This window comes from Pseudorca crassidens, chromosome 4 (assembly GCF_039906515.1).
Source record: "Pseudorca crassidens isolate mPseCra1 chromosome 4, mPseCra1.hap1, whole genome shotgun sequence".
Taxonomy (NCBI): Eukaryota; Metazoa; Chordata; class Mammalia; order Artiodactyla; family Delphinidae; genus Pseudorca; species Pseudorca crassidens.
This window is the reverse complement of record NC_090299.1, coordinates 122,728,507-122,756,327: the sequence shown is the minus strand read 5'-3', so window position 1 is coordinate 122,756,327 and position 27,821 is coordinate 122,728,507. Positions and strand designations below refer to the sequence as shown.

The window sequence follows — 27,821 nt, the reverse complement described above, 5'->3', positions numbered from 1 at the left end:
CTTTGTCTCTCTTACATATATTTCTTTTATAGGGTGAAGTCTTTATGTGCCGTATTACCACGGCAGACATTCAGAGAGCAGGGATATCTTAACCATGTTTTATCCCCAGCATGGAATGCAGTTACTGAGACACATAGAAACAAAATACATGTTATTGAATGAATGAGTAAATCAATACAGCACTGCCTAGTCTCAGTCCTAGCTATTGTATACTTGGTCTAGGAGCCTTCCCCCCGAACATATTGATATCAGAGGTCTGGACTGGCTTCTCTGATGGTTTTTGGCTTTCCCTTTTTGGATGCATGTAGCTACTACAGCAGCTATATCTTCCCATGACGGTGTCCAAAGCAGGAATAATGATGGGCTTTCTTCTTATACATCTCTCTCTTTCTCTCCAGGAGGAAAATCCCAGAATGCCCCCTTTCCCTAATAGGCTTCCCTTTATTGTCTCATTGGCCAAGTCTGAGATACATGTTCATGCTGGAAGGGTTAGCCATTATAGTTTAACCTCTGGGACCTGTTAAATGGGAGGGGACACTTTCTCTCTGAGCACACTGCCATCCCAATCTGAACAAAGTTGGAGTTCTGTTTACAAAGAACAAAAGGCTTTAGACATGCAACTAACAAGATCTGCAAAATTATATCTTTAAGCACTTAAAAGTCATGTCTTTTTTTTTTTTTTTTTGCGGTACGTGGGCCTCTCACTGTTGTGGCCTCTCCCATTGCAGAGCACAGGCTCCAGACACGCAGGCTCAGCGGCCATGGCTCACGGGTCCAGCCGCTCCGCAGCATGTGGGATCTTCCCGGACCAGGGCACGAACCCGTGTCCCCTGCATCAGCAGGCGGACTCTCAACCACCGCGCCGCCAGGGAAACCCAAAAGTCATGTCTTTTAAATTGAATGTTTTTATTCTCTCCACCGTCTCAGATAATCAAGAATTAAATATATTTGTTGAGGTTGAGTGACTCAAAAATTGTGGGTAGGTAGGGGAAGTATGTAGACAGGATTTTTATTAGTAAATAATTTTAAATAATAAAAATTATAATAGTTAATATTACAACTTGAAACTTGCAGGAATTTTTACCATAGAACTTAAGATTTCAGTGATTTATTTTTTATATTTGTTTGTTTTGCTTTTGTAGTAGGTAGCTTTGGGCTAGGCTTCTGAACCTTCCCCCAGTAATTATTCTCCTTTGTTGTTGGATTTACTTGCTGGATGAGTTTGAGAAGCCTGACTCCAGAGATACAGAATTCCCTATACCATACCCCAAACATTCTTCTGTGCTTCATATGGGTTACAGGTTTGTAACAGCTGTTCTCATTCATAACTATTTTCTCCCCAAATCAGCCACCTGGAAAAACTTATTTCACAAAAAACTGGACCTACAATTTTGGTGTCGTGCCACCAGGTGGTGGCAGTGTCAAAGTCATATATATCCTTAGCTTCCTGGGATAGCCCTAATTTCATTTGTCTTGTTTTGCCCTCAAAAAGTATATCAGTATTTTGTACATTTTAATATATCAGTGTTCATAATGTCTCTGGCTGTTTTATATATTTAGAAGTTTCACAAAAATAACCCTATTAGTTGGGTGCTTTTTTTGTTTAAAGTATGGTGCTTACTTGACCAAAGGGCATGGGTCCGAACTTCCAGGCCTGCATTTCATCAGATTCAAATATAGGGCTTTGTTCAGGTTCCCTAGTATTTATATTTATTTATAACCATAAATTTCCTAGTCTATAACTTTTTTAAAAACTTCGACTGGATGCAAAGAAACCTCAATTTAAATTTTTTAAATTATTATAGTTTTTAAAGTTAAATTCATTTTTACCTTTTCAGTGATTTCTAACACTTAAACTTGCCACAAATCTTAGTTTGGTTGGCTGCTCTCAGCTCTTGAGTTAGTTTATACCATCCAAATGTGTTAGGTTGCTCTCTTCATTCTGCTAAAGCTGCTTAGGCTGTGGAAGAGAAGGCCTTTCTTAATCCTTTAAAATCCAAGTTTTCTTGAATCTTTTCACTATAAGAGGCAGAAATAGAAGAAAAAAAGAAGAGCATCATTCTCTTAAAAAGATAAAAGCCTTTATGGGCAGCTACTTTATTCAGCCACTATTTCTCAGCACTGTTGTCTCTTTATGACTTTTTCTTTGGCTTTATAAATTTAAGGTGAAGTTTATTATAATGTATATTTGAGCTTAACTTAAGCTCTTTAACTGATGCTTCTTAGCAAGTAATTTGTTGTATTTTCAGTGAGTAGATTCTAATGAAACTAAATTACTTAAACTGAATAACTTATTAGATCAAAACATTTTAAGTAGTATTTAAGTTAACGTTTGTATTAGAAATTTCAATAGTGGACAGTGTTAATTCTCACAAGAAGTATTCATAAATGTTAGGAGTGAAATGTGAGCATATCATTTCCCAGTGCTCTTGAGAGACAATAGGAAAATAAGCAATGCCTTATGTAAAAGTAATTTGCTGATTTTAGCATCTATGTAGATCTATTGGTAGATTCTGTCAATTATTACAATACATAAAAGTAAGGAATGGGCCAGCAATCCTGGAGTTTTTTGCATACATGAATGTCCCTGTGGACCACATGTGAGCCAACACTCAAAAGTGAGAGAACAAGAGCCCATCTGGAGGCACGTTACATTCTGTTCCAGAGGGCATTGAAACCTAACACTCTGTGTGTGTGTGTGTGTGTGTGTGTAATGAATCTGAAAAAACAGGCTGGAAGTGGGTAGGAGGCAAGCTAGGGAAGGGGGACGGTGAGCGGGAATGTTGTGGAGCCCCCAGAGCAATAAAATGTGTCTTCTGCATCATGGAGATTACAGATAGTGGAACCCTGGGTTCTTACTACAAAAAACCCAGGAGCGCAGCCATGCAAGAATTCAGCAAACATGTCAGGCCCCGAGAGCACTGAGACATCTTAACGGTAAGATATTTCAGGTCCCCTTTACTTGTTCTGTTCTCTCTCCCCTTCTCCAGGCTTGGTAGAGGTGGGGAACAGGCGGCAGAAACTTCAGTCAGTGGACTAAAGGGAGGACAGAAACTCTAGGCCAGGAAAGAGAAAAGGACAATGCACCCTTTCCAGCAAAACCCACTGGCAGCCAGCAGTTGCTGAAAAGGAGAGAAGTCTTACCTTTAAATCAAGATTTGAAGTGTTGATTATTATGTTAGACATTCTAATTTCTGAATTAAGGCTTTGTTTGGCAACTTAAAATAATTGTAGATCTTGATTTAGAGTGATGAAAAACGTCATGGGACTCCCAACTCTTCGTTTAGTGGCAGAGGAAGTACTTCCCTCACTGAGCTGTTTCTAACATGGCAGATGTGGGGGAGGAATTAAGTTGCTTCTATGGTTTTACCCTATGAGTACAATGCAAAATATGTATAGGTTATTTCTTAACACAAAGGTATTAATAATACAGATCTGCTCATCTTTATAATTAATTTTAAATTTCCCCTTGATTTAAAAAAGTTTACTTGTTAAACAATTCTGTCATTCCAAATAATTTCAGCGTTGCCCTTCCACCGAGTGGATTTTGGGTTTTCTTGTCAGATGGATTTCTTAACAGACTCCCTATCTAGGACATATTCTTGCCCACAGCACTGAAAGATAATAATTCCTATTTATTTTCACTATCGTTTGAAGTCCTATTACTAAGAAAAAATGGAAGTTGGCAGACAATTCGTAGCCCCTACTACTTAGCCCTCATTTCTGAATTTCTCATATTAGAACCCAGTTCTCATGTCTGACGAGTCTATGTTCCTCCATAACTTTGTATCTAACTTCCCTCCCAGTATCATTTGGATTTTGCATGGCTTTGGCTTTCAAAATATCTGAATGACTTCTAACTGGATTCTGCATAAGGCTTTGACTATAGTCACAACTTCTAACTTCATTCTCATGATACCAGAAGGCTTCTGTTGGAGCTTCTTTTTATATCTTCTGTATCTCTTAACTACTTCTTAATATTTTTTTTACTTAATTTTTTTTTACTGCTTCCTAGAAATTAAAAATAGTTCATCTACAATAGTTCATTTTCAGATAGTTGATTTTCAAATCTTGCTTTTTTCTTCTTGTAATTTCTTTAGCTTTCTGTTTCTCCTTTTATCACTTTAACCTTATTGAACATATTCCTGATATTTCTAGTTGAAGGAATGCTAATCTCTTGTTTGTTGTGCACTGCTCTAACAGTTTGTTTCTTTACACTGTAATGTTTGATTACCATGATCTCATCTTCAGCAGTTATTATGTGTGGGTGTTTGAATTCTCCTCAACTGTGCACTTACTGAGTGGCTTCACTTTCCCTTTATGTTGCTTTCCTGATGGGATTCCCATGTTTTTCCTGTGTCCATTATTTAGGATTCCTGATATACTTTTCTCAGGTTCTTTAGTGTGTTCCACAGGGCTGGATTGCTGGAAATTTGATCTCCTGGTTAAATGGAATATTAATATGCTGTATTTTTACTAGCTTCATGGAGTGTTATCTTTTAATGAGCATTGTCTTGTAGCATAAGGAAAATATTTCAAAGATACTCAACAGACATTCAATGCTCATACATGCCTTGATTTATTTGTTACTATATTTATTTAGTGAAAAGGTTTGAGCCAATAGTATTGTAACTGTGTGTATAGTGAGCACTTCATAAATGTTCATTGAATGAAGAGCCTTCCTGGTATATATTACTTTACTCATTCCTATTCTTGAAGACTTAGTTCTATAACCCAATATAGAGGAATAAGAATCTTTTAAATTTGATGTCTTCCAAAATATTTCACAGCTTTCATAGCTGGCCAGCACTGTATGAAATAGACTATTGTTAAAGCTTTATCCATTGTAACAGTTACAGTGTTTACTGTGGTAAAGGTAGAAAAACCGAGTTTACTTGGTATGAGTGATAACGGTGAGATTGATTTAGTGGCTCATTTAAATTAAAATATTTCAAAAGTAGAGCATGCTTCAGGCATAATTTAATCAAGATTCTGACTCTGTTTCTCTTGGTTTTGCCTTTTGTGTAATGCCTTTGTCCTCAAGTTGGCTTTCTTCATGGTTCTAAGATGGCTGCCAGCAGTAAGTTGGTTTGTTTGCTTCCCTGTAGCTATACAGTTTACAATCCAGAGGGCAGGAGAGAGTTGTTTCCCACAACCATTGAACAAAAGACTTTGATCTTATCCTGATTCAACACTTGAAATCAACCACTGTGAAGAAGAGCATTCATACAGTGACAGGCTTAGGCCTGGGGTCGTTGCCTATCCCTCAGCACCAAAACCAGTATTGGGCTTCCCTGGTGGCGCAGTGGTTGAGAGTCCGCCTGCCGATGCAGGGGACGCGGGTTCGTGCCCCGGTCTGGGAAGATCCCACATGCCGCAGAGCAGCTGGGCCCGTGAGCCATGGCCGCTGAGCCTGCGCATCCGGAGCCTGTGTTCTGCAACGGGAGAGGCCACAACAGTAAGACGCCCACGTACTGCAAAAAAACAAAAAAACAAACAAACAAAAAAAACGGATTAAAGCCTGACAAGAAATGGGCAAGGCAAACATGAAGAAAATTGCAAAACTCTACTGAAGGACATGAAAGAACTCTTAAGTAAATGGAGCAACATATTCATGAATAAGTAAACTCAACTATAAAAACATCAATTTATGTCATTTTTATGTTATGGTAACCAAAATCCCACTAGATTTTTATGGGTAATTCTCAAGTTCATGTAGTAGAGAAACTACAAGAAAGACCAGGGAAGTATTTAAAAAGGAAGAACAATGAGGTAGGATTTTCCCTATCAGATATCAAAATATAATGCTACAGTAATTAAAACTTGCTAGTTGTGTAAGAATAGACAGATAAGTGTAGCAGTACAGAGAAGCCAATTGCATTCCTCGAGATTTACTCAGATGGGTGGAAAACATGTGCATACGAATGTTTATAACAGTTTTATTCATGATTGCCAAAACTTGGAAGCAACCAAGATGTCCTTCAGTAGGTAAATGCATAAAAAAACTGTGGTACATTCAGACAATGGAATATCATTCAATGATTAAAAGAAATAAGCTATCAAGCCATGAAAAGACATGGAAGAACCTTAAATGCATATTACTAAATGAAAGAAGCCAATCTGAAAAGGTTACATAATGTATGATTCCAACTACATGACATTCTAGAAAGGCAAAACTATATAGATAGTGGTTGCCAGAGGTTGGGGGGAGACAGGCGTGAATAGGCAGAGCACAGAAGATGTTTAGGGCAGTGAAAATATTCTATGATACCATAATGATGAATACATGTCATTATACATTTGTTACAACCCATTGAATGTACAACCCCGAGGGTGAACCCTAATGAGAACTATGGACTTTGGGTGATAGCGATGTGTCAGTGTAGGTTCATCAGTTGTAACAAATGTACCACTCTGGGGAATTATGATTGGGGGAGGCTGTGTGTATGTGGAGGCAAGGGTTGTATGGGAGCTCTCTCTAACTTCCACTCAATTTTGTTGTGAACCTAAAACTGCTCTAAAAAATAAAATCTAATTTTTAGAGAATGAAGAGACCTTAGAAAATATGTTGACATGAAACATAAAGGATAATTCCATGTGTGTTTTGACATGTTCTCCACATTGATCATATCAGTATATGAAGCAAAAGAATTGGGACAAGAAGGATGCCCCCTAGACTTTATAGGGGTCCCTCCTTAGGAGGGGGGTAGTGGTGATGGTGCAGAGGTGGAGAGCAAAGGGGAATTTGTTTAAATACTTCTGTATTGTTTGAGTCTTTTAAAACAAAAATGTACTCATTTTAATCTCTTGAAAATATATTCATATATTGCTTATAATGGGAAAATAATTTTTTCTTCAAGTTTTATTGAGATATAATTGACATACAGCACTGTATAAATTTAAGGTGTACAGCATAATGATTTGATTTACATACGTCATGCTGTGATTACCACAGTAAGTTTAGGGAACATCCATCATCTCATATAGATAAAAAATTAAAGAAATAGAAAAAAATTTTTCTTTCTTGTCATAACTAGGATTTACTGTCTTAACTTTCATATATAACATATAGCAGTGTTAATTATATTTATCATGTAGTACATTACATCCCTAGTACTTATTTATCTTATATCTGGAAGTTTGTACCTTGTTACTGCCCTCATCCAATCCCCCCAACCCCTGTCTCTGGTAACCACAAGTTTGATCTCTTTTTCCGTAAGTTACTATACTTTGTTAGTTCCTATTACACAACATAGTGATTCTGTGTTTCTGTACATTTCAAACTGATCACCATGATAATTCTAGTTATGATACATCACCGTACAAAGATATCACATAATTATTGACTATATTCCCCATGCTGTACATTGCATACCCATGACTCATTTATTCTGCAGTTGGAAATTTTTAGCTCTTAATCTCCCTCACCTATTCCTTTCCTCCCCCTACCCCCTTTCCCAGGAAAAGGATTTTTTAAGTAGTAGTTATATGTGCTCATAATATAGAAAATTTATAAGTATGTTCCACAATACAGAGGTAACCATTTGTTAAGTTTTGTGCACTTTCTTTTAGTTTTGGGGGGGTTTTGAGTTTTTTTGGTGATAGATAGGCTCTCATGTATTGACACTTTTGTTTCCAGTTTTTTTAAAACTCTGTTCTGTATCTGTCATTAAAAGTTCTTTTAAAATGTTTCCCTTGGCTACATAATTGTGACACATCCATACTGTGAAATAATGATTTAACATTTCTCTATTGTTAAGACAATTATATAGCTCCCATCTTTATATAGAAATACATCTTTATAGTGTTCATTGTTTCCTTATGATTGATTCCTAAATGGAATATTGCCTTAAAAAATAAATTTTAAAATTGTAGAGACACTAATAAGAGTTTTTAAACATATGAAATCTTAAATTATACTGCCTTGCTTTTTTTTTTTTTTTAAGGAAAAACAAGACATAGAACCTTTTTTTTCCATAACATACCGTACATGAGTTTTGATAAAGCAGTAGACTGTTCTGGTTTCTCTTGCTATTACCTCTTTTCCCCATCCTCTGTTCCTTGACATTCTTTCCCACGTATGAAAACTCTATATTTTTTTCATAATGCTTTGAAATTTTTTTTATTTCTGAAAAGGAGCAAATCAGAATTCCAGTGCAGCCAGCTTGAATCAATCTTCCTGTTCCTCTTCTGAATAGGCAGTTCCTCCAGGCAGTGAATTAGCTCTTTAGAAAACATTGGCATTATGTTTCTGAATCCTGAGTATCTGTATAGGTGGTCTGGAATGCATTAAAGAGAACCATTGTGTCAGATCCTTCCTCAAGTATAAAGATGACATCCTCTTCTTACTAATTACAAGACATTTTTGTTGTTGTTGCTGCTGCTGTTTTTTCTGAGTTACTTGGCTTTAAAAATTATTATTTGCTTTAGTGAAAGTTGGAAATGGATTTGTTACAGTGTTAATATATATAGTTGGTTCTTGTTTTATGTTATAGAAATGTGTCAAGAGTTTGCCCTTTAAAGGAATCCTGTGGTGAATACTTTTCTTAACTATAGAGTATCGCTTCTTTTTCTATTTTTGTAAATGTGGACTTTTGTATTTCTTTCAGTGACAGAAATATTGAGATATTTTGTTTCTAGTTCAGACTACAGTATTTAGCAATAATTCATTTTTTGCTGATGAACTAGGTAATATTCTCCCATATATTAATATCTTGTGTGTTTTAGTTGGGTTTGTTACTGCAAGAAAACAGGTTTATGTGTAATCCAGTAGTTCTCAGAAGTGTGGTGCCCCTAACCAGAAGCATGTTAGAAATGCAAATTATTAGGCTCTATCCCAGACCTCTACTGTTCAAAACCTGGGAGGTGGAGCCCAGCAACCTGTGTTTTAACAAGCCGTTCAGGTGATTCTGATGTGTGCTAAAGTTTAGAACTTGTGGTTTAGATAATACCTATAGAGTGGCTGAAAATCTCAGCTCTTAATCACTTGAGGCCTGGATTTGGTTTAATTCCAAGGTATGTGTTAGGAACTATAGCAGTATTCCTTCTAAGCGATATGTAGATGAAAAACTGGTAGCACGGGCTGCCTCACAAGAGTTGCTTTCATTGTTTCCAGTAGTTGAGATTTTAAGAAGTAAACAGAGCCAAGAAGCCTTCACTATTGAGTTGGCCAAATTGTTTCAGTACTTAGGATAATTAGCAGAAGCTTCTCATTTGATAACATCATTTAGATTGTGCCTCCCTCCATTACCAAGATACTTAAAATGACGAGTCATGAAATCACATTTAAAATACATAAGGTTATCTTCAGAGTTAAGGAATTCCTGAATTAGTTCTCTTCCAAATGTTTTTAAGTTGTAAATAATTACAAGCAGACGTACAATACCGGGGAGACACTTCATTAATAGAGTTAAGATATATGTCCATTAATTATTGGCTAAGTTTTACATAGTTCTTCATTTTTTGGGTAACATCTGCCTACTTGGTTATTTTTAAAACATTTGTAATGGAAAAGTGTTATGCTAATGTACGTGTGTATTTTTTCATTGGAAAATTCTCTACTCCTGAATTCAGATGTTACATGCATTTATTAATTATTTCAGGTGGGTCCTTCAGGGTAGAATATTAACCTTTTAAACAGAGTGTTATAAGTGAGAACCCTTGTTTTAAAGAACAAGGTCTCTTTGCTAAATTTAGGGCTTTAAAGCTTATTTTGGCTCTTAACTCTACAGCAGATTTTTGTTTCTTTAACTTAGGAAGATAATTACTCTCAAGAAGAGGTATAACTGGTTTGGTCGTGGTGTCTTCTTGGCATCACAGATGGATCTTGTTCATGCTATGGATGAGAATCAGGGACTAGAGAGCCATTAAAGGAAAACTGACAATATTCCCTTTGTGCATATTGAGAAGTGGAACATTTCCCAAAGTCAGGGTTAAGCTACAAACTTTTTGAAGATACTGTTTGTGATTTTTAAGAAAAAAAGGGTATCTAAATATAATTCACCCTCTACATATAACAAGGTCATGTGGTGAAAGGTCAGTTTCTTAGAATCAGCCAAAAGAAATTACTCATCCATTCGTTAATTATTTCCCAAATGATCATAACTCAAGAGTTAGTGAGGAGTGGAATATATTTTTAAAAAGCCCTTACCCAATCAAATGAGTCTAAAATTTCTAACTAGTTTATGTAGCAAAAAATGTGATGGAGAATTTAGTACTGAGAATTTCCTGTGATTATTTATTTAATCTTGGGCCCAGGTGAGATTAATAAAATTGAGACGGGGAGGCAATGTTCTGAAGTTAACCAGTCATTTTTGGTGTGGGCCCAGCCACATGCTAATGAATATTCTGTATCTAAGGTCTCTTTAGGCTGGTATTATTTAATCCTTTTACAATATAACTTACTACTTTCTAAGCTTCGTAAAATGCTTAAACTGCTCACTTTTAACTTATGTAAAGCATGCCTAAATTTGGCAACAAACTAATAGATTTTTTCTTCTCTAAGAACTTAGTATACAGTGATGTGTTCATTTTTGACTCTATGTTAGTGAAGCAGGTCACAGTACTACCAGCCTATAAGAAACAGTATAGAGTGTTTCAAACAAGTCTTTCGTCAGAAGTGAAATGAAATGTGAAGAGAGAATTTATATAAAACAGATTTTTTTTAACTTTCAAGTTAAATTTTTAACTAAATAATATACCTCAAGTTATTTGTGATGGGGGCGGGGAACCTAATAAATCAAGACTGTAGAAAAGATTGAAAGCATATTGTATACTTTTTTGTATAGTATAAAAAGAAATATTTTAAACTTTTTTTTTTCAGCCTGCCCTAATGATTCATGGTACTTGGTTTTCTTCAGGTTAGAGAAATTAGTTCCCAACGTAGTCTTTGACATTTTTGTTATACTGACTTGGGCTGAAGACAAATCTCATTTTGTCTTCTTGATTCATAAACTTTATGTTAAGCAAGTTTATCTTAGCAAACCATTTTATTTGTTTCAATTCTCTAGTTATCTGAGGTAAACCAAAAGCATGCAAACCTGCAGAAAAGCATCGAGAAAGCTAGAATTGGCCGACATGAAACGGTAAGTTTGTATCTGTAGATTCTTTAATAATGTCAATTCTAAATAGAAGAATAAAAGCATCGAGCTTCCTGTGAGGAGGATGCTGTTCCCACTAGAAAAGAAGTGAGTCACAGCAAAGGCTGTGAACATTTGACCTGGTAGGATTCCCTAATTGTGAATCTAGATTTATTATTATTGTATTATATTGTGTATGGCAGTGTAGCATAGAAGCATAAACCCTGGAGCCAGACTGCCTGGGTTTGAAAGTCTCCTAAACTCTTTCTTCTCGATTTTCTCAGTTGTAAAATGGGGAATAATAAAATCTATGTCACTGAGTTATTGTGTGATTAAACTAGCTAATATTTGCAAAGCACTTAGAAGAGAGCCTGGCACAAAGTAAGCCTTATATAAATGTTTATGTAAATTTTTAAGAGTCAGCTTTGTAAGAGTCTTGGCACTGAATAAATTGAAAACTATCGGACTTCCCTGGTGGTGCAGTGGTTAAGAATCCGCCTGCCAATGCAGGGGACATGGATTCAATCCTTGGCCCAGGAAGAGCCCCCATGCCACGGAGCAGCTAAGTCCATGCGCCACAACTACTGAGCCTGAGTTCTAGAGCCCCAGAGCCACAACTACTGAGCCTGCGCTCCACGACTACTGAAACCCACATGTCTAGAGCCCATGCTCTGCAACAAGAGAAGCCACTGCAATGAGCGCACCACAATGAAGGGCAGCCCCTGCTCGCGGCAACTAGAGGAAGCCCAGGCACAGCAACAAAGACCCAGTGCAGCCATAGATAGATAGATAGATAGATAGATAAATTTAAAAAAAGAAAAAAAACTATCAATACAGTGTTTTCATGGCCTTGTAATATTTCTAAATTATTTACATGAATTTTGACCTACTATTTTATTTTTAAAAGTGTTAGGGGTTTTTAAAAATTCACTTTACTTTTTAGTTTTATCATTATCTCAGGTATGGACTTATGACTTGAAAAAATGTTGAAGATCAACATGAACCTCTAAGCATTTCATCTCAACCTCTATTTGTACGACTTGTGAAAGAGACTCAAAAACTTGTCACATTGTATTGGGTTGGCCAAAAAGTTCGTTTGGGTTTTTCTGTAACATCTTACAGAAAAACCCAAACGAACTTTTTGGCCAACCCAATAGAAAAGAATACATCACAGGTTTACATGGCTTTATGCTTTTCAGAGTTATTTTACATACATTCTTTCATGTGAATAGTCAGGACAGTGACGGATAGGAATTGGAGAATGGTAATTGCTGAAGAATATTTAAGGGAAGGTAAGTTCTGGACATAACCTGAAACTGTTTTATTTCTTCTTCAGTTGACAGCAATTACCACTTCTTTATTTGATCCTGTTTTTTTCCTTTGATTTGGCAATAACTTGTAGAAGCACCTTCAACTAATGGTGACATGTTCATGCCACAAAGTAGTCAGCCAGTCTGCTGAAGGTTACCCAGTCCACTGTAACCACTGAAACTAGGAAAAAAACCTACTAGCAAACCCAGTTGGTACCTACAGCTATCAGAAGATTATAGGAGTTCAGAAAGACTCCTGAGAAAGATGAACTCTTGTGTTCATCTTGTGTTCACTAGTCACGAGTTTTCAGAAATATCTGAAAGCTTTTTCTATCTCCTAGATATTATTCATGGTGATGATGATACTGCTGATGATGGTAATGAAGAAAAAGAAATAGCTAACATATATATTCTGCTTACTATGAGCCAGGCAGGTACTGTTCCAAACGCATTTTCTATATTGAATCCTGCCAACAGTCTAAGGAGGTAGCTACTATTACTATATTCATTTTTACATTTGAGGAACTGAAAGCACAAAAAGGTTAAGCAATTTGGCAAAGGTCTTGGTGCTAATAACCAGGCTCCCAACTCAGGGTATCTGGAGAGCTGTCATTGCATCCACACAGATAGTCACCACCCTGCTTCTCCTGTCTTCATTAGCTTTTTCTCCTCTTGCTTTTCATTGTGGAGTATGTATAATTTGGGTGTTAATAGCAAATAATGATCATCTTATATTGCAGTTAATTTTCAATCTCTCCTACGCTATGCTAATGTGGTATACACTAATCATATGTAACAATTTACATTTGAATTAAAATTAAATACGATTAAATTCAGTTTCTCAGTAACAGTCACATTTCACGTACTCAGTATCCCTATGTAGTATCCCTATGTAGTTTCCTGCATTGGAGAAGACTAATCTAGAACATTTCTGTCATTGCACAGTTCTGTTGGACTCTGCTACTTCAGAGGTCTGTACATGCATTCTGTTATATAACTTCTAGCAAAAGTAGCTTTCTTCACTTGGAACCAAGAAGAATAGCTTAAGGCAAAAGTAGAAAAATACAAGTACAAAAATACAAGCTAGCAAGGAACCTTAAACAAGTCCCATCAGGCAGTTTGAACTCTTATTTGGTTTTGCCTCAGACTTTTCCTATAATTCTGTACCGTAACCTTTTCCAGTATTTGGTTTTTATTTGGACTTATTTTTCACACATATGAACTGAATACGATAGCACTATTACTTCTACCTGTTAGTGAAAACTATGGCTAGAAATTTCAAATGGTGTTTATTGGATCATTTTGTGTAAAAGCTTTATTCTGGTTTACCTTTAAAGGAAAGTGATAGGAGGTCACAAGCTACAGTTCTGTTATTTCTGATATTTTTAAAGGTTAATCATCCTTGAAGTCTGGAAAATTATCTAGAACACTTTCAAGGAAAATTGTATAATGATTGATGTTGCCATAAAATATTACTTACATATATATAGATACAATCTTGCGAAACTACCCAAGAAGTGGTATAATTTTTTTCCTAATGTGATAACAGTCCTCTTTTGAGTTCAGACATAGTTGGTAACCTCTCATCTGTTTATGAGCCTTCCATTCTACATATTAATTTCCATTCAGTTAACATTTATATAAGATAATTGAGATTGCAGAGAAAAATGAGAATTGAGTTCGTTCTTATGCTGTGAATATATATGTATATGTATATATAATATCGTCAAAACCTAATGCGTATCAGTTATGAGAAAATAAAATGTTTATAAAATGTATAAACTTATGGCATTTTGTTTGTCTTAATTGTACATAATGTTATTTTGAATACAGGAAGAGCGAACCTTGCTAGCAAAAGAGCTTTCTTCACTTCGAGACCAAAGGGAACAGCTAAAGGCCGAAGTAGAAAAATACAAAGAATGTGACCCGCAAGTTGTGGAAGAAATACGTAAGTTTGTATTACACCTTGAGGGTTTTTATCTTTGCTAACAAAGATACTTTATACTTCTGGTTGCCTGATAACCATTCACCACGTATATGAGAAAATAAAGCCCTTAATAATATTAATATTGCATTAATATTTGCATTAAGGAGCCTTAATGTTAAAGCACTGAACAGTGACAACTTTGAAATTATGAGCATTTCAAGAATAAGGACGGTCGGTGGGGTAGGAGGATAAAGACATAAAATACAGGCTTAGGAAACTGAGAAGTCAGAGAAGGAGTTAAGTTGGCCTCAAGTACCTTGACTCCAGAAAGAAATCCACCATTATCTTCTAGGAAAAGTAATACCAAAAAATACGAGTTTACAAGTTGCAGAAAAGTAGTCTGTGTATTGACTTGCCTTTTAAATATTCCAATGATGTTTTTCCTTACTTTTAAAACAGAGTCCCCAAAGCTTCATTTTCAGTATATTTTTTATATTTATGTAAAGATAGAATTTTGAATATTTGAGGAAATGAAAGATACTGCATTTAATTGCTTAGAAAAATATGCATGACTTTCCTCATTTTTCTGTTTTAGCCTGTCTTTTCATTTAGGAAACTTTATCAAGTGAAATATCTAGAAAAACTGATATTATGGTATGTGATTGAAGACTTTGAGAGAAATTGAAAATATTTGGTATTTTTAAATTAACCTGAGAATAGTTTGGTTACAATTAAGTTTGATGGTATTCTTTACAATTAAAAAAAAATTTAAGCAGTTCAATTAGTATAATCTAAAGTTAAACTTAATTTTAGAGACAGGTTCTGCTTTGCACAACTCCAGGAGATGCCATGCAAGTACATGTAGTCCATGCCTGGCCTAGAAAATATGTAGTAGCCCTGGTTCAGCTGATTACCCAGGGTGATTTTCAAAGCAAAGTGGAGGCAGAAGAACCCTCTGAGCCGGTCATTTTCTGTGAATTAAGTACTTGGGGAGCTCTTTCGTGCTGCCCATGGATTCATTTCATTTATCATCTTCCTGCAGAAGAAAGTACTAACCGAATGTGCTACAAAATTAAGCACTTTAATCTGTTTTAAAGTTTTAACTAATATCAAGTGACCCTCAGTGAACACAAGCACATCAAAGCAGCCAGGAGACAAGTTAGGAGTTCACTACTAGGAAGTGAGGGCTGCTCATGATTCACCTTTAAAAGGAGACACAGACTGCTTGTTAAAGAGGACATCAAATGGTGTGTATCCTATCTAGAGCATTTTCTTGTGAAAGAGCATTTTAAGAACAGTTTTCTTACCAGATTTTTAATACCTTCAGGTGGTTTATTTTCCGGATCAGCATAGCTATGCCCTCCAACAGTTGATCATGGAAATTCTGTTTTCACAGTAACCAAATTTGATCTTTCATTTATCACTTTTACTTGGTTCTACCTTCCTTCCTGATTTTAGTTTTGTGTAATTCTTGGACTTTTTTCTTGAAGTACCAACTCTTTGCTTACCCGCCTCATTCCCTTTTCTGTCTAGGGACCCATAGCTCTTAGCCATACCCAGTGAAGGCTTCTGCTTTTTCACTTTGTGGTCCCCATTGTATTGCCACAGCTCTTTCCCTGGGCAGATGACCCTGACTGATACCACCTCCACTTGTGTCCTCTCATTTTTAGTCCTTTTCACAATTTGATGATATCTGTCCACACAGAAATGACTAAAAACTCTTATTTAGACTTAAAAACTATTCTGAAATATACTGATTGTGATCCTAAGCCAGTGGATCATCTTGAGGTACAGAAAATCACTAGGGGTAAAGAATTATGCCAGACTAATTAACGAAGTGGGAAAACTCATTTCAAGCATGTAACTTGAGATGTTGATATTCCTTGTACCTCTGAATCATGCAGCAATTTTGGCAAGTGCATCACCTCTTAGAAAGGTAATAAAACTTGAAGGAAGACTTTTCAAGTATGTTAAGGATGGTGTGTTTTCTGGAGAGTAGAATAGCATAGTTGAGATAGAAGTTGCAACTATAGTTTTATACTGGTTGCCTGAATTCTGCTCTCCATCTTTACCCTTAAGTTTAACAGTTTGGTAATTTATTTCTCAACCCAAGGAAAACACACCAATGTGAATGAGTAATAATCAGGGTATGAGGTCTAAGTGAATGAGCAGAAAGTTTTCTGGTTACAGTGAATTAAGAGACTTTATGTTTCTTCATCAACATCACATCTAGATTATCTTTTAATATTTATGCATCCACATAAGATGGATCTGTATTTGGGCCTTATAGAATTTATAATCATGAATCTATTACACATATGTGAATTTTTGAAATTTTCACATTGTACATTTTTTATCTTAATAGGGGAATGAGAGGATAAGAGTCCTTCCTTCCTGGCTTTGTGCTATTACTTTTTAATTCCATTAAAGAATCATCTATTTTTATAGAATACATAATTATAGAAAATTACAGCATATTTAATAGACAGTAGATATGTAGAATAATTACATTATTTTATAAATATATTTTAGATGTGACGGTAGGATTTCTTTTTCTATGGAAAGCTATGGAACTACAATCAGAAGAAAAAAAACCTGTCAGAGCCTGTATACCTATAGAAAGGATTTTTAGACTAACTTTAGTTCATACTTTTATACAGTGATGTCCTGTCCTCTGCTTTTAAAATTCAGAACAGCTAACAGAAGTTTATTCAAATGTGGCACTTTGACTTTCAGCCAAGATAGAGTAGTAGTGTACTGAATTTATCCTCCCACATAAGAACAAAAACAAACATAATATATGGAATAATGATTTTCAAGATACTTGACATCAAACAGCAAAGGGAAGCAATTCCTAGAAAAAGGAAACAAAGTAAGCCTTACAATTGTCCCAGCTTATTTTGTTGAGAGAGTTTCCTGGCTGCAACACAAGGAAGAAGAACCTAGGCAGAGACCTACAGACTCCCTGAGTCAAGGAGGTGGAACTGAGAATCAGGGAGACCAACGTGGATAGAGTTCACAGGATACCATACTAGAGAGGAGGGGGTAACACAGAAAGAGAACCTTGGGTATCTAGAGAGGGTTCCTCTCAAGTATTCTATGCACGCATATGAGGAAACTAACCAAAACTGGGGAAAGAACCATCTCAAAGGACTAGAAGAAACAGTGCCAGGCACTCATGCAGGACCAGGAATGTGTCTATTCTCACCAGCCAGATTAGAAAAATTTACAATTCACAAGGCATTGAGTAGAGTACTCAAGACGGTCTTGCTTCAATAGAAGGTAGTAGCCCTAGACTGAGCTCTGCTGTCAACCCCCCTAACAAACCATAAGAACAAGTCTTCAAGGCAACAAACTACTGTAAAATAACTTAAATGCATTCCAGAACAAAGCTCAATAATATTTATAGGAGTACAAAAATATCTAGCACCCAGCAAGGTAAAATTCATAATCTCTGGCATACAATGAAAGGTTACCAGGCATGCGTAGAAGTAGGAAAAACATAATTGTTAGTGAGAGGAATAATCCTCCAATCAAAACTAACCCAGAATTGACACAGATAGTAGAATTAGAAGACCATAACAATAATTATTATAAATGTATTCTATATGTTCAAAAAGTTAAGTAGAAACATTGAAGATATAAAAGAGACCCAAGTCAAACTTTTGGAGATGAACAATACAGTGTCTGAAAAGAAAAATACACTGAATTGGATTAACAACAGATTAAACTTCCACAGAAGAAAAGATTAGTGTATTTAAAGACATGGCAACAGAAACTATCCAAAATGAAACTCAGGGAAAAAAATTTTTTTTTTAATGAAAAATAGCATCCATGAGCTATAAGACAACTTCAGTGACCCCAATATATGTGTAATTAGAGTCCCAAAAGGAGTGTATGTTGGGGGTGGGGGCAGGGCAGGGGTGTTTCAGGCCAGAAAAATATCTGAAGAAATACGTATCAAAAGAAATAAGGCTAATTTTTTTCAAATTTGATAAAAACTATAAACCCACAGATTCAAGAAATTTAGATATGTAAGTAGTAAATGGCAGTAATCTCCTTATCACTAAATCTAGAGAACGTTTTAGGTTTTAACTTGACTCACTCCAAATCCCCTTTCCCCAATGAGATTATTGTTTTTCTTTATTTATTTATTTTAATTTTTTAAATTGGGGTATAGATGTTTTACAGTGTTGATAGGTTCTACTGTACAGCGAAGTGGAGTTCCCTGTGCTATACAGCAGGTTCTCATTAGTTATCTGTTTTATACATATTAGTGTATATATGTCAATCCCAATCTCCAAATTCATCCCGCCCACCCTTTCCCCACTTGCTGTCCATACGTTTCTTCTCTATGTCTGTATCTCTGTTTCTGTCTTGCAAACCAGTTCATTTTTCTAAATTCCACATATATGCATTAATATGCTGTATTTGTTTTTCTCTTTCTGACTTACTTCACTCTGTATGACAGTCTCTAGGTCTATCCACATTTCTACAAATCACCCAATTTCATTCCCTTTTATGGCTGAGTAATATTCCATTGCATATACGTACCATATCTTCTTTATCCACTCTTCTGTCAATGGGCATTTAGGTTGCTTCCGTAACCTGGCTATTGTAAATAGTGCTGCAGTGAACATTGGGGTGCGTGTGTCTTTTTGAATTATGGTTTTCTTTGGGTATATGCCCATAGTGGGATTGCTGGGTCATATGGTAATTCTATTTTTAGTTTTTTAAGGAACCTCCAAACTGTTCTCCATAGTGGCTGTATCAATTTACATTCCCACCAACAGTGCAAGAGGGTTCCCTTTTCTCCACACCCTCTCCAGCGTTTATTGTTTGTAGGTTTTTTGATGATGACCATTCTGACCATTCACCTCATTCTGAGGTGATACCTCATTGTAGTTTTTATTTGCATTTCTCTAATAATTAGTGATGTTGAGCATCTTTTCACGTGCCTCTTGGCCATCTGTATGTCTCCTTTGGAGAAATGTCTACTTAGCTCTTCCACCCATTTTTTATTGGGTTGTTTCTTTTTTTTTTTTTGATATTGAGCTGCATGAGCTATTTGTATATTTTGGAGATTAATCCTTTGTTGATTCGTTTGCAAATATTTTCTCCCATTCTGAGGGTTGTCTTCTCATCTTGTTTATGGTTTCCTTTTCTGTGCAAAAGCTTTTAAGTTTCATTAGGTCCCATTTGTTTATTTTTGTTCTTATTTCCATTACTCTAGGAGATGGGTCAAAAAAGATCTTGCTATGATTTATGTCAAAGAGTGTTCTTCCTATGTTTTCCTCTGAGAGTTTTATAGTGTCCGGTCTTACATTTAGCTCTTTCATCCATTTTGAGTTTATTTTTGTGTATTATGTTAAGGAGTGTTCTAATTTCATTCTTTTACATGTAGCTGTCCAGTTTCCCCAGCACCACTTATTGAAGAGACTGTCTTTTCTCCATTGTATATCCTTGCCTGTTTTGTCATAGATTAGTTGACCATAGGTCAGTGGGTTTATCTCTGGGCTTTCTATACTGTTCCATTGATCTATATTTCTGTTTTTGTGCCAGTACCATACTGTCTTGATTACTGTAGCTTTGTAGTATAGTCTGAAGTCAGGGAGCCTGATTCCTCCAGCTCCATTTTTTTTTCCTCAAGGTTGCTTTGGCTATTCGGGGTCTTTTGTGTCTCCATACAAATTTTATGATTTTTTTGTTCTAGTTCTGTAAAAAATGCCATTGGTAATTTGATAGGGATTGCACTGAATCTGCAGATTGCTTTGGGTAGTATAGTCATTTTCACAATATTGATTCTTCCAATCCAAGAACATGGTATATCTCTCCATCTGTTTGTGTCATCTTTAATTTCTTTCATCAGTGTCTTATAGTTTTCTTATACAGGTCTTTTATACCTCTGTAGGTAGGTTTGTTCCTAGGTATTTTATTCTTTTTGTTACAATGGTGAATGGGATTGTTTCCTTAATTTCTCTTTCTGATCTTCTGTTGTTAGAGTATAAGAATGCAAGAGATTTCTGTGCATTAATTTTGTATCCTGCAACTTTACTAAATTCATTGATTACCCCTACTAATTTTCTAGTGGCATCTTTAGGTTTTTCAATGTATAGTATCATGTCATCTGCAAACGGTGACCATTCTACTTCTTTTCCAATTTGTATTCCTTTTTCTTCTCTGATTGCCATGGCTAGGACTTCCAAAACTATGTTGAATAATAGTGGTGAGAGTGGACATCCTTGTCTTGTTCCTGATCTTAGAGGAAGTGCTTTCAGTTTTTCATCATTGTGAATGATGTTTGCTGTGCGTTTGTTGTATATGGCCTTTATTATGTTGAGGTAGTTTCCCCCTATGCCCACTTTCTGGAGAGTTTTTATCATAAATGGGTGTTGAATTTTGTCAAAAAGCTTTTTCTGCATCTATTGAGATGATCATATGGTTTTTATTCTTCAGTTTGTTAATATGTTGTATCCCATTGATTATTTGCGTATATCAAAGAATCCTTGCATCCCTGGGATAAATCCCACTTGATCATGGTGTATGATCCTTTTAATGTGTTGTTGGATTGTGTTTGCTAGTATTTTGATGATGATTTTTTCATCTATATTCATCAGTGATATTGGTCTGTAATTTTTTTTTTTTGTAGTAGCTTTGTCTGGTTTCGGCATCAGGGTGATGGTGGCCTCGTAGAATGAGTTTGGGTGTGTTCCTTCCTCTGCAATGTTTTTGGAAGCGTTTGAGAAGGATGGGTGTTAGCTCTTCTCTAAATGTTTGATAGAATTCACCTGTGAAGCCATCTGGTCCTTGACTTGTTTGTTGGAAGATTTTTAATCACAGTTTCAATTTCATTACTTGTGATTGGTCTGTTCATATTTTCTCTTTCATCCTGGTTCAGTCTTGGAAGGTTATACCTTTCTGAGAATTTGTCCATTTCTTCCAGATTGTCCATTTTGTTGGCATATAGTTGCTTGTAGTAATCTCTTATGATCCTTTGTATTTCTGCAGTGTCTGTTGTAACTTCTCCTTTCTCATTTCTAATTTTATTGATTTGAGTCTTCTCCCTTTTTTTCTTGATGAGTCTGGCTAAACGTTTATCGTTTATCTACTCAGAATCTGCTTTTAGTTTTATTGATCTTTACTGTTGTTTTCTTTTCTTCTATTTCGTTTATTTGAGATTTTTCTTGCTTTGTGAGGTAGGTTTGTATTGCTATAAACTTCCCTCTTAGAACTGCTTTTGCTGCATCCCATAGGTCTTAGGTCGTTGTGTTTCGTTGTCATTTGCTTCTAGGTATTTTTTGACTTCCTGTTTGATTTCTTCAGTGATTATTTAGTATTGGTTATTTAGTAGCATGTTGTGTAGCTCCCATGTGTTTGTGTTTTTTACAGTTTTCTGTTCTGTAATTGATTTTTTTTTTTTTTTTTTTTGGCTGCATTGGGTCTTTGTTGCTGCACATGGCCTTTCTCTAGCTGCAGCAAGCGGAGGCTACTCTTCATTGCAGCGTGCAGGCTTCTCATTGTGGTGGCTTCTCTTGTGGTGGAGCACAGGCTCTAGGCATGGGAACTTCAGTAGTTCTTGCACACGGTTCAGTAGTTGTGGCTCGCGAGCTCTAGAGCCCAGACTCAGTAGTTGTGGTGCACAGGCTTAGTTGCTCCGCGGCATGTGAGATCTTCCCAGACCAGGGCTCAAATCTGTGTCCCCTGCACTGGCAGGCGGATTCCTAACCACTGCGCTACCAGGGAAGTCCCTGTGATTGGTTTCTAATCTCATAACGCTGTGGTCGGAAAAGATGCTTCATACGATTTCAGTTTTCTTAAATTTACTGAGGCTTGATTTGTGACCCGAGATATGATCTATCCTGGCGAATGTTCCATGAGCACTTGAGAAGAAAGTGTATTCTGTTGTTTTTGGATGGAGTGTCCTATAAATATCAATTAAGTCCATCTTGTTTCATGTATCATTTAAAGCTGTGTTTCCTTATTTATTTTCATTTTGGATGATCTGTCCATTGGTGAACGTGGGGTGTTCAAGTTTCCTACTATGACTGTGTTACTGTCGATTTCCCCTTTTATGGCTGTTAATATTTGCCTTATGTATTGAGGTGCTCCTATGTTGGGTGCATAAATATTTACAATTGTTATATCTTCTTCTTGGATTGATCCCTTGATCATTATGTAGTGTCCTTCTTTGTCTCTTGTAATAGTCTTTTTTTTAAAGTCTATTTTATCTGATATGAGTATTGCTACTCCAGCTTTCTTTTTTTTTTTTTTAAAGAAGATGTTGGGGGTAGGAGTTTATTAATTATTTATTTTTGCTGTGTTGGGTCTTTGTTTCTGTGCGAGGGCTTTCTCTAGTTGTGGCATGCGGGGGCCTCTCACCATTGCGGCCTCTCTTGTTGCGGAGCACAGGCTCCAGACGTGCAGGCTCAGTAGCTGTGGCTCACGGGCCCAGTTGCTCCGCGGCATGTGGGACCCTCCCAGACCTGGGCTCAAACCCGTGTTCCCTGCATTAGCAGGCAGAGTCTCAACAACTGCACCACCAGGGAAGCCCCCAGCTTTCTTTTGATTTCCATTTGCATAGGATATCTTTTTCTATCCCCTCAATTTAAGTCTGTATGTGTCCCTAGGTCTGAAGTGGGTCTCTTATAGACAGCATGTATATGGGTCTGGTTTTTGTATCCATTCAGCCAGTTTGTGTCTTTTGGTTGGAGCATTTAATCCATTCACATTTAAGGTAATTATTGATATGTATGTTCCTATTACCATTTTCTTAATTGTTTTGGATTTGTTTTTGTAGGTCTTTTTCTTCTCTTGTGTTTCCCGCTTAGAGAAATTCCTGTAGCATTTGTTGTACAGCTAGTTTGGTGGTGCTGAATTCTCTTAGCTTTTGCTTGTCTGTAAAGCTTTTGATTTCTCTGTCGAATCTGAGTGAGATCCTTGCTAGGTAGAGTAATCTTGGTTGTAGTTTTTTCCCTTTCATCACTTTAAATATATCCTGCAACTCCCTTCTAGCCTGCAGAGTTTCTGCTGAAAAATAGCTCATAACCTTATGGGGATTCCCTTGTATGTTATTTGTTGCTTTTCCCTTGCTGCTTTTAATGTTTTTTTCTTTGTATTTAATTTTTCTTTTTTTAAATTTTTGGGTCTTCATTACTGTGCGCAGGCTTTTCTCTAGTTATGGTGAGCAGGGCCTACTCTTTGTTGCAGTGCGAGGGCTTCTCATTGTGGTGGCTTCTCTTGTGGAGCACGGTCTCTAGGTGCATGGGCTTCAGTAGTTGTGGCTTGCGGGCTCTGGAGTGCAGGCTTAGTAGTTGTGGCACATGGGCTTAACTGTTCCGCGCCATGTGGGATCTTCCCCAACCAGGGCTCAATCCCGTGTCCCCTGCATTGGCAGGTGGATTCTTAACCACTGTGCCACCAGGGAAGTCGTGTATTTAACTTTTGATAGTTTGATTAATATGTGTCTCGGCGTGTTTCTCCTTGTGTTTATCCTGTGTGGGGCGCTCTGCGCTTCCTGGACTTGATTGACTATTTCCTTTCCCATGTTAGGGAAGTGTTCAACTATAATCTCAACAAATATTTTCTCAGACCCTTTCTTTTTCTCTTCTTCATCTGGGACCCCTGTCATTCGAATCTTGGTGCCTTTAATGTTGTCCCAGAAGTCTCTGAGACTGTCCTCAATGCTTTTCATTGTTTTTTCTTTATTCTGCTACACGGCAGTTATTTCCACCATTCTATCTTCCAGCTCACTTATCCATTCTTCTGCCTCAGTTATTCTGCTATTGATTCCTTCTAGAGTATTTTTAATTTCTGTTACTGGGTTGTTCATCACTGTTTTTTTTGCTCTTTGGTTCTTCTAGGTCTTTGTTAAACGTTTCTTGTATTTTCTTCATTTTATTTCTGAGATTTTGGATCATCTTTACTACCATTACTCTGAATTCTTTTTCAGGTAGACTGCCTATTTCCTCTTCACTTGTTTGGTCTTTTGGGTTTTTACTTTGCTCCTTCATTTGCAGCATATTTCTCTGTCTTCTCATTTTGTTTAACGTACTGTGTTTGGGTTCTCCCTTCTGCAGTCTACAGTGTCATAGTTCCTCAGAACTTCTGGTGTCTGCCCACAGTGGGTGAGGTTGGTCCAGTGGCTTGTGTAGGCTTCCTAGTGCTGGAGACTGGTGCCTGCGTTCTGATGGGTGGAGTTGGATTTTGTCCCTCTGATGGTCAGTGATGCATCTGGTTGTGTGTTTTGGTGTGTCTGTAAGCTTAGTATGACTTTAGGCAGCCTGTCTGCTAATCGGTGGGGTTGTGTTCCTGTCTTGCTAGTTTTTTGGCGTGAGGCGTCCAGCACTGGAGCTTGCTGGCTGTTGGGTGGAGCCAGATCTTAGTGTTGAGATGGAGACCCCTGGGAGAACTCTCACAGATTAATATTCCCAGGTGCCGGGAGTTCTCTGGTGGTCCAACATCCTAGACTCGGCTCTCCAACCTCTTAGGCTCAGGCCCAACCCCTGGCTGGAGTACCAAAACTCCGCAAGCCTCAAGGCACAGAGGAAAAGGAAAAAAAAGAAAATGAACAGAGGAATAAAACCCCAATACAAATGGTAAAAGAATAACCAAACAGACGAAAACACACAAAGAAACACACACACACACAAGAAAAGAGAGAAAACAAAAAATGAAAAGAACAAGCAAACAAATAAATGAACCCAAAAACAAACACTAAAACTAAACTAACAAAAACCAAAAACAAATCAAAAGCAGAAGCAAGCTAAAAAAAGGCAAAGAAAGCATAAAACACACAAAACAAGAAAAAGATAAAAACGAAAGAAGAAAGCAAAAGGAAGAAACACAAAACAGCAAAATAGTAAAGTAAAAATAGAAAATATAGTTAAAAAGAAGAAAAATAAAGCAAAACAAGGGAAAAAAACAAAGGCAAGGGAAAACACACTATAATGAGAAAGTAAAGTAGAAATAGAAAAAAATGTTTAATATTAAAAATAAAAGGATAAAAAAGAAAGGAAAAAGTAAATAAAAGTAAAAATTAAAAGAACAATTAAAGAAGAACAACAGAAGAAAACGAAGAAAATAATAATAATAATAGTATTTTCCTGGACCTTCAGGTGTCGGTGTCCTGCCCCCACAGTGAGCCACAGCCAATCCCTGCCTGCCCAAGATGTCCCCAGTACTTCTAGGTCGGTCCCTGGACCTGCTGTGGGCACTGTGGGGCCAGTTCAGACTCTGATCTGGCCTGACTCCCGTGTGTACTTGTCCCCAAACTCCACAGTTACCCCCAGAGTCTGCAGCCTCAATTGTGGGAACACTCCTTGTCTATTCATATATTCCACAGATTCAGGGTTTACCAAGGCGACCGTGGGGATTTAATCTGCTGCTCCTCTGGCTGCAAGGGCATATTTCCCTCTCTCTTCTTTGGTCACACTGCCCCTGGAGTTCAGCTTTGGTTTTGGCCCCACATCTGTGTGTGGGCCACCTGCAGGCGTCTGTTCCCCACCCAGGCAAGAGGAAGCAAAGCAGTGGCTGATTAGGGCTCACTCAGGCCTGGGGAAGGGAGGGATACAGCAGTCACCATTGGGATGTGCGGGAAGTGCCTGTGGCAGCAGAGGCCAGCAGGAAGTTTGCAACAGCCTGAGGCACACCATGCGCTCTCTTGGGGAGGTTGGCCTCAGATCACGGGATCCTCAGCAGTAGTGGGCTGCACAGGCTCCCAGGAGGGCGTGGGCAGTGACCTGCACTTGCTCACAGAACCCTTGGTGGCAGCAGCAGCAGTAGCCATTGTGCCTGCTTCTGGGGTCCGAAATAACAGCTACAGCTCACTCCCGCCCCTGGAGCTTGTGTAGGCAGTTTCCTGCCATCTGAGCACATGGAGCAAGAAGCTTCTATTTCCGGCCTGCCCCTCTCCTTGCGCACCCCACAACAATGGTCCCTTGAGTCTCTGGCAGACCCAGGCTTCTTCCCAGACTCCCTCAGCTGTGGCACACTAGCCCCTTCGGGCTGTCTTCACACAGCCAATGCCAGTCCTCTCCCTGGGGTCTGACCTCTGAAGCCCAAGCCTCTGTGTCCAGCCCCTACACCACCCCAGTGGGCAGACAAGTGTTTCAGGCTGGGGAGTTCTGGTTGGCACTGATCCTCTGTGCGGGATTCTCCGCTTTGCGCTCTGCACCCCTCCCTGTTGCTGTGCTCTCCTCTGTGGCTCCAAAGCTTCCCCCCCAGCCAGTCCCCGTCTCCGCCAGTGAAGGAGCTTCCTAGCGTGTGGAAACTTTTCCTCCTTCACAGCTCCCTCCCAGAGGCGCAGGTCCCGTCCCTATTTTTTTGTCTCTGTTTTTTTTCCTTTTGCCCTACCCAGGTATGTGGGAAGTTTCTTGCCTTTTGGGAAGTCTGAGGTCTTCTGCCAGCATTCAGTAGGTGTTCTGTAGGAGTTGTTTCATGTGTAGATGTATTTTTGATGTATTTGTGGGGAGGAAGGTGATCTCTACGTCTTACTCGTTGCCATCTTGAAGGTTCCCCCCAAGATTCTTGTTTTTAAAATGTGCTTTTTGATAATGATGGGCTTCATAGGATTTGGCCATGTGTTATTGCAGAACAGATTATACTAGATTAAAGGATTATGAGTTTCACAAATTTAATAGGATTGGGTTCTTAATAACATGGCTGTAGTACCCAAATTATAATAATCAGGCTTATCTCTAAGTCCATCATTGCTTATTTTGAAACAAGTTTTCTGCTGATAATAGCTGTAACCCTTATGTTCATGTAGATAGAGCTATGTATTATCTCTTATTTCTCAATAATTCCTGCAGGAAATACTTATATTTCATCATGCCAATTGAATTATTGATATCACTAAACAACTATTAACAAGATTAGTTGCAAATATCCAAGAAATGAGAAGTAAAAGCAATAATAAATTTTTATTTTAGCTATTCTGAACATTATTTAAGTGAGAACAGATAAAATAAGTTGTAGTAAAAACTGAGTTCTCACAATAAAAGGTTTGGAAAGTAAATCTTAGGAGTACTTAAGAGATTTTCTTAGAAATAAATGCCCAGATGACAATGAAAATGGTGGAGTGAGGACCTTTGAAAATGTACACTTCCATTAAAGCTGGCAAATATTGTTACAACTTTTCCAGAATTTTAGAAACTAAATGAAGAATTGCCTGTTCAAGAAAAATGGTCTGATCTCTGCATGAAGGGCAAGCTTTGTGGTGTTTAACTTGCCCTATTCTCCTCTCCTACTCTCCAGCTCAACAATAATCTTGAAAAATAATGGCCCTGCTTTCTTGGTATCAAGGGAATAGAATGGACCTGGAGCTCTTTAAGACCCTCACTCCAAAGAATTTTCATTATTTGGCGTCTCTGGTGCTTCCCTAAAAGCCACCAATAGAAAGGATTGGTGTTTTTTTTGACATGACTTGGAGTATGCCCATCACTAACAGCGTCTTCCTGGGGAGCATTTGTCTAAAACAATTAAAGGCAAGAGTTTTAACTTCATAGC

At 37.4% G+C, this 27,821-nt stretch overlaps 1 protein-coding gene across 2 annotated transcripts in view; it reads left to right on the top strand.

Annotated features, from left to right (window-relative positions):
• MND1 (meiotic nuclear divisions 1) overlaps positions 1-27,821 on the top strand; it is a 107,217-nt gene that overhangs the window by 40,768 nt on the left and 38,628 nt on the right. For both annotated transcript variants that reach the window (XM_067734742.1, XM_067734741.1), the window contains exons 5-6: positions 11,010-11,084; positions 14,222-14,336. In XM_067734742.1, the coding sequence (XP_067590843.1) occupies positions 11,010-11,084; positions 14,222-14,336 (190 nt within the window). The remainder of the gene's footprint in view (positions 1-11,009; positions 11,085-14,221; positions 14,337-27,821) is intronic.